At 43.2% G+C, this 11,329-nt stretch overlaps 1 protein-coding gene across 1 annotated transcript in view; it reads left to right on the top strand.

Annotated features, from left to right (window-relative positions):
• LOC112072228 (gelsolin-related protein of 125 kDa-like) overlaps positions 1 to 11,329 on the top strand; it is a 74,025-nt gene that overhangs the window by 8,630 nt on the left and 54,066 nt on the right. The window contains exon 2 of the mRNA XM_070439706.1: positions 6,404 to 6,857. Coding sequence (XP_070295807.1) covers positions 6,410 to 6,857 — 448 coding nt within the window. The 5' untranslated portion in view covers positions 6,404 to 6,409. The remainder of the gene's footprint in view (positions 1 to 6,403; positions 6,858 to 11,329) is intronic.

The following is an 11,329-nucleotide window of genomic DNA, read 5'->3' as shown; positions in this document are numbered from 1 at the left end:
TTACCCTGTGACGGGCCCTCGCCAACCGGCCACGGTGATCCTCTCATCCATGACTTGGCACTCTGCGCTATCCATCCACAGACTAAAATCACTTGCACTATCATCCCAGACTCCACATCTGTTTTACAGTCAAACGGTGCTGGCTAACAAGTAATTTGCTAGCTAGTTTTAGCAAGTAGATTCACTCAACTCAGGTGTGGTATAGCTATTAGAATGTATTTCCCAATTAATGTGGTTATCAAGCTGCTGGTTTCCCAAGTCTTTCGGGGCTTCTTGTTTAAGACGACAGCTAGTGTAACAGACGGGCTCTGCAGTGCATCGCAAACAGAAGGCTCGTAATAGCCAATCACAACACTGGCTTGGCCAATGGCAGGAATTTGTCATTCTGTCCATCACTCCAGTGACCGTGACCATCTTAACCGCCTTTATGCCCGCCCCCCCCATCAGCCTGAAATCCAAACCCCAAAGGTGCTAAGACTTGAGAGCAGGGGTGTAACTTTCAATGGAGATGGGGGGACATTCTGAGGCACCGCCACAAACGGAAAGGAAGACCCAGAGTTACCTCTGCTGTGAGGATAAGTTCATTAGAGTTACGCAGCCTCAGAAAGTTGCAGCCCAAATAATGCTTCAAAAGTTCAAGTAACAGGACATCCTAACACTGCACTGTTCAAAGAGACGTGTGATCAGGCCTCATGGTTGAATTGCTTGCCAAGGAACCATACTGAGGACACCAATAAGAAGAGACAAAGCTTGGTCAAGAAACAGCGAGCAATTGACATTAGACGGTGGAAATCTGCTTCTTTGGTCTGAGTGAGTCAATTTTTTAGATTTTTGGTTCAACTGCTGTGTCTTGTGAGACACAGAGTCGTTACGGAATGATCTCTTTGCATGTGTGGTTCCCACGTAAAGCATGGAGGACAAGGTGCTGTGGTGTGGGGGTGATGTTGCTGGTGACAATGTCGTGATTTATTTAGAAACCACATTTAACCAGCACAGCTACCAGAGCCAGTCTGCAGTGATAAGCCATCCCATCTGGTTTGCGCTTAGTGGGACTATAACTGTTTTTCAACAGGACAATGACCCAACAACACCTCCAGGCTGTGTAAGGGCTATTTGACCAGGAAGGAAAGGATGAGTGCTGAATCAGATGACCTGGCCTCCACAATCCCCGACCTCAACCCAATTGAGAGGTTTGGGATGAGTTGGACCGCAGAGTGAAGGAAAAACAGCAACAAGTGCTCAGCATATGTGGGGAATTACATGAAGAGACCTGTTCCAGGTGAAGCTGGTTGAGAGAATGCCAAGAGTGTGCCAAAGCTTTCATCAAGGCAAAGGGTGGCTACTTTTGAAGAATCTAAAATTATATTTGAGTTGTTTAACACTTTGTTACTACATGATTCCATATGTGTTATTTCATAGTTTGATTGTATTCACTATTATTCTACAATGTAGAAAATAGTAAAAATAAATACCAAATCCTGGAATGAGTTGGTGTGTCAACTTTAGACTTGTACTGTGTATATATTTAGCTTTATTTTTCCCCTAACCCTACCACCCTCCCCTAATTGGAGTAAACTAATGGACACAACACTTAGGCTTCTACGTTCCAGTTATCACTTATAACATTTAATGGCCACAAATGTATTTTACTAGAGTATATTTTTGTTTGTTTTTAATATACCATCCTTACAGCTAGCCATCAGCCCCTCCCCATCTATCTTTGAATCCCAATCCATCCACTCAGTGTTTGCTCACGGCAAGCCCAATCTCGTGTCGTGTTTCGACTTTGAATCATTGACTTGAACATCGTAATCGTTGCCATCGCCACAAGCAACGTGAGCTAGCACAATTGAATATTAGCAGAGATTCCTAGTGGCATGGAATATTTGCATGGTCTACGCTTATCCTTTTACTAGCTAAAGCTGCTCCATATTTAGTGAAAACTCACCTTAAATGTTGTTGTGGCTTCCCTACTTTTGGATCCATCTGCTAAGACTTCAATGTCTAAACCCAAGTCCACAGGAGGTTCCCCCGGGTTCTGGAGGCTGTGGTGTTTCAAGCGCAGAGGAACTCACAGCAGAGTCCAGAGATGGTGTCATTGGAAGCTGGAAAGACCTGCAGTCAAAACACTGGAACTCAATGTTGATTGCTCAAAGAGGAATGAGGGAAGGAGGGAAAGATACAATAAAAGAGGTGGATTCAGAGAGAGTCAAAGAGGAGGTTGAGGAGAAGAGGAGTCAAAAGAGGAAGTTAAGAATGCAGTTCAAAGAAGAGCCATTGAGAGAACAGTCGAAGAAGAAGTGGAAGGAGGAGCGAGCAGCCCAAAGAAGAGGCAGGGGGAGAGAGGGTCAACAAAGAAGAAGGCAAGGGGAGAAGGAAGGTCAAGAAGAAGAAGGAGACAGGGAAGTGTTCTGGCTCCAGATCTACAGGAGAAGAGGGAGAAGTAGATAGTATCACTGACCCAGTAAGTTCAGCGTGGGGAGCTACGGGAGAGGTTGGTGCCTTGGCAGCCACAGGGATTCCCAAACCATTGTAGGGCTTCTGTTGCATTCAAACGTTTTTTAAAGCCCCTTTTCAATGTTCCCTTTCTTAATTCTAACCCAAATATCTGTCATATCTCACAGGAGAGAGCCTCACACAGTTTCCAGACAGTGGCCCGTTTCACAGCATCAGGAAAACCATAAACAACACAGACGGAGAAACTCAAGACAGAAACAATCACCACTGCATGGACTGCTTACACTAGTTTCTAATGATCCAGAGGGTGAGAAGGCACACTTGTAGGCCCCACCCTTTTCAAGATTGCAGAGGCAGTTTTATTTGTCAACTTCACCTCATACCACCACCAACAGACCTCAAAAGAAAGAAAAGATGACTCGTGTTGTCAATTGGGGAAGAGGATCAGACAAGCAAGCAGCTTGAAACGCACCAGGCTTACTCACAAAGGAAAGAAGTCGTACCACTGCTCCCAGTGTAGTAGTAACGGTTCTGTCGTGTAGACGTTAAAGTCTCACCAGAGAAAGTACACACAGGGGAGAAGCTTTCACTGCGTCCCAGTGTGGGAAGACTTTGGTTGTCATTCAATTTGAAGCGACACCAGAAAATACACACAGGGGAGAAGCTTTTCACTGCTCCCATTGTGGGAAGAGCTTCAGTGATGAGCTGCACCTGCTGGCTTTGTCAGACTCCCACCTGCTACCGCAACTGGTCCCAAACCCAACCGCAGTCCCGCAATGTTATTTTAGCCGTATGTGACGCAGCACACTTGCCAGCCATGGTCCCAGCAATTTGGRGCCCTTAAGAAATAGTTTCAATTACCAGAGATTCTCACATGGCCCTTACATTGTATTACTGGGCTGTATCAGCCAATATGCTAGATGTAGTTTAAAGTGAGCAGAGTTGGAGAGACTTGCACTTTCTCTTGAGCTATTTTTATAGCCTACCTTTTAGGAGTGGGAAGATTTTCAGACGGAGAAATATGGGTGATCAATATTTAGGTGTTATTTCTAGGCAATGTAGTAAACTATAGCCTAATCATACGTCTATTTAGGAAGTACATTTCCTTGGGACCACAGGCGCATCTGATCTGGCAGGTATGGCCACTMAACTGGAGGCAGCAAGAATGATGACAGCAACACTTACTACGTTTTGCATAGATTTGCAGACAGAGACAAATAAATGGGTAATCCATACTTATTGAAAATGAATAGGCGCAACACTTGCTCACCATAGTAACCTAACCTGTGGTCACCATAGTGACCTAACGCGTTGTGCCTGTTCCTTTTCACTCATGATTACATTTTGTGATTGCACTTCGACTCACGTTAGTTGAGCGCCCTCCACTTCTTTTCATTAAACTACAGTCTAATCCTATAAATTAACTGCCACGTGTTTTTCCGCCCATGTAGGCAGCCTACTTTATTTCAATTCTGAGTGTGTGAATAATGCGAAAAATGTGTTTAATACAATAGGTAGGCTAACACATGCAAAACAGCAAGAGGACCGTTTCCAAATAATCTGTAGGACAACAAGAATATGTTCATCCCAAAGTCGTCTGTCTGACCACCTGCAGCATCAAAAATGCAGACCACGCCCCAATGGTCTCTGTCGGAACCCGTAGGTCCCGCAGGCATCCAGACGGAATGCAGCCCTCTAGTGCAGTCAGTACACAACACTATGCTCATCATGTCTTAGTAGGATGAGATGATGACAGGGGTTCCAGCAGGGTCAGACCAGCCAGAGAAGACCAGTCTACAGAGCTCAGGTGAATGTTGCAGTATATTCAGTGAATGATACAAAGTTCCATCTTGAATTGATGGGTAGACCTACAGTAGATACAGTACAGCAGGTTCAACTCAATCTGGGATCTGGGAATCATGGTCATCTCAACTATTGAACCATTGATTCTTGGATAATATAATATCTACATGTACACAAAGGTAATTCTTTGTCGTGCCTCATTTTAGGAGGATCAGATGGTGACAGGGGTCTCAGCAGGGTCAGGCAACCGGGGAAGACCAGTCTGTGACAGAGGTGAAGGGAATTTTTACAGATACAACACTTTATTCACTCTGTACAGCAAAACACTGGACAGGCCAGATGCAATTTTAAGGCAGTCTGACAAACCTCCAAAAGTTGATTTCCAAACTGTATCAAGGCTTGATAGAGGATTTTCCTGATGGCACAAAACATGTAAAACAAAAATGTGAGGAAGACCTGGGAYACGCTATTGATGATGATGAAGGGATAACGATATGCTAGAATGCCCAGTCATGTTCATATAATCTCAGACATAAATTACTGCAGTTGAAGACCATCTATAGAACATACTATATGCCAGTGAAACTGAATATCATGKWCTCAGATTTTTATTTTGCTGAGGTGTAAAACACAAAAGGGGACATATTTGCATATGTTGTGGTCTTGTGAAGGCTGTTTGAATTCTGGCATTGGGAGGATGTTCTTTTATCTCAGCATGTCTACAGATTCTCCCTTCTCCCTGTTTTAGTTTGCTTGGAAATGTTGATACTATCAGAAGAAACTGTGTAATGTATAGTGGCTGATAAATGCCATTCCATTCATTGGAAGGATGGTTTGCCAATGTATGGCAGACAACAGTGGCCGATATATCTTCAGGTCGAATTGCTGCTAAGAAACCACTACTGAAGGACACCAATAAGAAGAGAGACGCTTGGGTCAAGAAACACGAGCAATGGACATTAGACCGGTGGAAAATCTGTTCTTTGGTCTGATGAGTCCATTTTTTAGATTTTTGGTCCAACTGCTGTGTCTTGTGAAACAAAGAGCACGTTAACGGATGATCTCTGCATGTGTGGTTCCCACCTAAAGCATGGAGGACAGGTGTGATGGTGTAGGGTGATTTGCTGGTGACATGTCCGTGAGTATTTAGAAACCACATTTAACCAGCACAGCTACCAGAGCAGTCTGCAGTGATAAGCCATCCCATCTGGTTTGCGCTTAGTGGGACTATAACTTGTTTTTCAACAGGACAATGACCCAACACACCTCCAGGCTGTGTAAGGGCTATTTGACCAAGAAGGAAAGTGATGAGTGCTGAATCAGATGACCTGGCCTCCACAATCCCCGACCTCAACCCAATTGAATATGATTTGGGATGAGTTGGACCGCTAAAGTGAAGGAAAAACAGCCAACAAGTGCTCAGCATATGTGGGAATTACATGAAGAGACTGTTCCAGGTGAAGCTGGTTGAGAGAATGCCAAGAGTGTGCAAAGCTTTCATCAAGGCAAAGGGTGGCTACTTTGAAGAATCTAAAATATATTTTGAGTTGTTTAACACTTTTTGTTACTACATGATTCCATATGTGTTATTTCATAGTTTTGATGTKTTCACTATTATTCTACAATGTAGAAAATAGTAAAAAATAAATAKAAATCCTGGAATGAGTTGGTGTGTCAACTTTAGACTTGTACTGTGTATATATTTAGCTTTATTTTCCCCTAACCCTACCACCCCTCCCCTAATTGGAGTAAACTAATGGACAACAACACTTAGGCTTCTACTTCCAGCTTATACATTTTATGGACACAATGTATTTTACAGTAGTTATCTTTTGTTTGTTTTTAATATACCATCCTTCAGCTACCATCAGCCCCTCCCATCTATCTTTGAATCCCATCCATCCACTCAGTGTTTGCTCACGCAAGCCATCTCGTGRSTGTTCGACTTTTGAATCAGACTTGACATCGTATCGTTGCCATCGCCACAGCAACGTGAGCTAGCAAYTTGAATTTATTAGCAGAGATTCCTAGTGCATGGAATATTTTGCATGGTCRAGCTATCCTTTTACTAGCTAAGCTGCTCCAGTATTTAGTGAAACTCACCTTAAATGTGTTGTGCTTCCTCTTTTGGATCCATCTCTAGACTTCCATGTCTGAACCCAAGTCCACAGAGTCCCCGGGTTCTGGKTGTGGTGTTCCAGCCCAGAGAAGCTCACAGCAGAGTCCAGAGATGGTGTCATTGAAGCTGGAAGACTGCAGTCAAACACTGGAACTCAATGTGATTGTCAAAGAGGAATGGGAGGAGAGAGGAATCGAGGAGGAGATACAAGTAAAAGAGGTGGATCAGAGAGCAGTCAAAGAGGAGGTTGAGGAAAGAGGAGTCAAAGAGGAAGTAGAGATGGCAGTCAAAGAAGAGCATGAGAGAACAGTCGAAGAAGAAGTGAAGGAGGAGCGAGCAGCCAAAGAAGAGCAGGGGGAGAGAGTGGTCAAAGAAGAAGAGCAGGGGGAGAGGGAAGTCAAAMAAGAAGAGGAGAACAGGGAAGTGTCTGCTCCAGATCTACAGGAAGAGGAGGAAGTAGATAGTATCACTGACCCAGGTAAGTTCAGGTGTGGAGTACGGAGAGAGGTTGGTGCCTTGGCAGCCACAGGGGATTCCCAAACCATTGTAGGGCTTCTGCTTGCATCAAACGTTTTTTAAAGCCCCTTTCAATGTTCCCTTTCTAATTCTAACCCCAAATATCTGTCCATATTCCCACAGGAGAGAGCTACAACACAGTTTCAGACAGTGAGCCCAGTTCCACAGCATCAGGAAACCATAAACAACACAGACGGAAAAACTCAAGACAGAAACATCACCACTGCATGGACTGCTTCACTAGTTTCTATGATCCAGAGGAGTTGAGAAGGCACACTTMTAGGCCCCACCCCTGTTCAGATTGCAGAGGCAGTTTTATTTGTCCAACTCACCTCATACCACACCAACAGACCCTCAAAAGAAAGAAAATGAACTCGTGTTGTCAATGTGGGAAGAGATTTCAGACACCAAGCAGCTTGAAGACGCACCAGCTTACTCACAAAGGAAAGAAGTCGTACCACTGCTCCCAGTGTAGTAAGAGGTTCTGTCGTGTAGACGCCTTAAAGTCTCACCAGAGAATACACACAGGGGAGAAGCCTTTCCACTGCTCCCAGTGTGGGAAGACTTTTGGTTTCGTCATTCAATTTGAAGCGACACCAGAAAATACACACAGGGGAGAAGCCTTTCCACTGCTCCCATTGTGGGAAGAGCTTCAGTGATGAAGAAAGTCGAAATAAACACCAAAGAATACACACAAGAGATAAGACTTTCCACTGCTCTGAGTGTGGAAAGAGCTTCAGTAAGGGAGGAAATCTAAAGGAACATCAGAAAATACACACAGGGGAGAACCATACAGCTGTGATCAGTGTGGGAAGAGTTTCAGTCAAACAGGAGTCCTAAAGAGACCACCAGCTAACTCACACAGGAGAAAAACCTTTCAACTGCTCCCAGTGTGGGGAGGGTTTCAGTCAGTCAACACTTCTGAAGGGACACCAGCTAACGCACACAGGAAAGAAGCCTCACCCACTGCTCTCACTGCGGAAAGAGTTTTAAATTGGAAGGAACCTTCAGAGTCATCAGAGAATACACAGTGGAGAGAGCCCCACCAACTGCTCCCAATGTGGGAAGAGCTTACAGTTGGGTAAGAGACCTAAAGAACATCAGAGAGTACACAAAGAGGAGAAGCCTTTCCACTGCTCCCAATGTGGGAAAGCTTCAATGAGAAAGGAAATCTAAAGCAACACCAGAAAACACTCAGGAGAGAAACCGTACAGCTGTGATCAGTGTGGGAATTGTTTTAAATGGAAACAAAGCCTGAAGGAACATCAGAAGGCAAAGCACAGTGCAGTGCCAGACATGGCCTATAATTGTGTTGCCAAGCTGGCATCTACATATCTAATTAATATTGACACTAACCAGATTTCCATCGAACCTTTTTAGGCGAAAAAGTAAGTTAAAAAAAAGATTTTTATTTGTTACATCAAAACTTAAATGGAAAAGTAGCTTTTATGTGCTCTCTGTCATCATGCACTGTTTTAATCTGTCTGTTTGGTGGAAACACCACTGGTGGGAAAATGCATTTTTTTTGATGTGGATTTTAGAATATTCACATGAAAATCTGTCTCCAATTGGGATGGAAACCTAGTAGTGTTGCACATTTGTTAGGCCAAATAGATGTAACAATATGTGAATTATGCAAAAGAGAGAGACTTCTGACAACTAAGTGACAACAGTGGCGTCCATGTCCGAGTCGAGTCACGAGTCATGAAAATCGTGAGTCCTGGTCTCGAGTACTACAACACTGACAGCTACTCTCCTTTAGGGAACGTTTTATTTGTGCAAATTGATTACTTTACCTTACTTTTCTTGCTTGGGCATCATTCAGGATACCTGGTTGTATTGCCACCACCTAACTAACCTGATTGAAGAGAGGTCAGTGAAGTTGATGAATGTGCAGTGGGTGTAGTAGCTCCGTTCAACCACAAGATTAAACTATTGACCCTTAATAAAAACAGCTCGAGTAAAAAGTTGCTTCTTCCATCCAGTGGAACCGTGATGAACTGCTAAAAACGGTCAAACCCGTCACATTTATTTGAGCAACACATACCATTGCTTCCAAACAAAATGGTATGAAGATATAAGATAAATACGATTCATAAAAAAGGATTATGTGAATTTGCTCAATGCGTGCGTGTAGTCACGCACTAAGAGCCATGTACAGTCTACAGAGTTGTTCTGTGGGTGTCACTGAGTAGGCTGATACCCCATTTCATGGGTGCGCACTCCATGGAGTAGGCTGTACAGTGCAATCAAATGTCAATACACATTATAGGCTGAATAGTGAGGTGAATTCCCACAGTCAAGTCCCGCAATAAGAGCTATGACGCTAATATTTGTGTACACTCTGTAGAATTTTTTAATCTGTGGGCGTCACTGAGTAGGCTGATAACCGTTCATTGAGCCACAATCCATTGGTAAGGCTGTACAGTGCAGTATGCCCCCTTGAAGTTTAATACAACCACAGATTGTTTTATAAATGTTTAATTAAATAACTAATAGCGGTTCCAAGCACAGAGATCCTATTAAATGAATTGAGGGGCTAAGTCATAAACCCTACAAAATTCCAGAATGGTCCAAACTGGCAGCCTTTTTGGTCAGGGAGAATCCAACCCAGTCTAATTAGGGCTCCCGAGTGGCACAGCGATCTGAGATACTGCATCTCAGTGCTAGAGGCTGATTCCAGGCTGTATCACAACCGGCTGTGATTGGGAGTCCCATAGGGCGCACACAATTGGCCCAGCGTTGTCCGGGTTAGGGTTCGGCCGTCATTGTAAATAATAAATTGTTCTTTAACTGACTTGCATAGTCAAATAAAGGTTAAATAAAAATAACAATTTTTGGTATGAATGGCAGTAGAGGCATAGGTGATGCATTTCCTGCTTTTACTATACAGGAAAATACAATTTAAGGCATGTGATGTCAGAAGACTGTGTAATAGAATTGGTCAACCTAAAATATTTTCATATAATTATAAAAACGGTTCACATGGATTTTATAAAAAAATTAATTATAGCCTCTAAAATAAACAGACCATAAATGTCTAATTTGTGTTTTCTTGGAAAGCCGTGAGTGCAATATTATGATACAATATCAGTAACTTGTTCATTTACAACTTGTCTAAGTCCTGTCATCGACAGATTTCAGCCAGTGTTGGCTGTGGATTGACTGCATTGTTTGAATGAAGATGTTGGCATATGTGTAGTATTTAGAAACATTTGTGGAAATAATCCCTCTAAAACTGTCTGGCTAGCTAGCTAACAAACTGCAGATAATCGTCAAATTCCAATTGTTTTAAACACAAATATGATCTTATCACAGCACTGGCAAACCATGGTTGACCAACATGGGCTGACCATTTATACCATCATAAGAAGGTTCATTATATTCTAGTATTCCAATTCCTAATTCTATGGTTCCATGCCCTTTCTATGGATTATATGTCTATGGTATTGTTCCTCAGGTTGTCTACCTTCCAGGTGGTGTGATAGGTTGGTTTATCATTGTGTGGGGCTGCTTTGGCATGAGTCTGAATGGGAACTGTCTGTCTGACATTGACCTTATCATATCACTGGTACAGTGCATTCGGAAAGTATTCAGACCGCTTGACTTTTTCCACATTTTGTTATGTTACAGCCTTGTTCTAAAATTGATCAAATAAAATCCTCAAATCTACATACAATACTCCATAATGACAAAGCGAAAAACAGGTTTTTCGAAATGTTTGCAAATGTATTAAAAATAGAAAACATACTTTATTTACATAAGCATTCAAAACCTTTGCTTTGAGACTCAATTGAGCTCAGGTGCATCCTGTTTCCATTGATCATTCTTGAGATGTTTCTATAACTTGATTGGAGGAGTCCACTTGTGGTAAATTCAACAGTTTGGACATGATTTGGAAAGGCACACACCAGTCTATATAAGGTCCCACAGTCCCACAAAAACCAACCAATGAGATCAAAGGACTTGTCCGTAGAGCTCAGAGACAGGATTGTGTTGAGGCACAGATCTGGGGAAGGGTACCAAAACATTTCTGCAGCATTGAAGGTTCCCAAGAACACAGTGGCATCCATCAATCTTAAATGGAAGAAGTTTGGAACCACCAAGACTCTTCCTAGAGCTGGTCGCCTGGGCCAAACTGAGCAATCGGGGTAGAAGGGCCTTGGTCAGGGAGGTGACCAAGAACCCGATGGTCGCGCTGACAAAGCTCCAGAGTTCCTCTGTGGAGATGGGAGAACCTTCCAGAATCACAACCATCTCTGCAGCACTCCACCAACCAGGCCTTTATGGTAGAGTGACCAGATGGAAGCCACTCCTCAGTAAAAGGCACATGACAGCTCACTTGGAGTTTGCCAAAAGGCACCTAAAGGACTCTCAGACCATGAGAAACAAGATTCTCTGGTCTGTTGAAACCAAGATTGAACTCTTTGGCCT

The sequence above is a fragment of the Salvelinus sp. IW2-2015 genome, unplaced genomic scaffold, assembly GCF_002910315.2.
Source record: "Salvelinus sp. IW2-2015 unplaced genomic scaffold, ASM291031v2 Un_scaffold1859, whole genome shotgun sequence".
NCBI lineage: Eukaryota > Metazoa > Chordata > Actinopteri > Salmoniformes > Salmonidae > Salvelinus > Salvelinus sp. IW2-2015.
The sequence above is the reverse complement of the archived record's forward strand: the minus strand, read 5'-3'. Positions and strand labels throughout refer to the sequence as shown.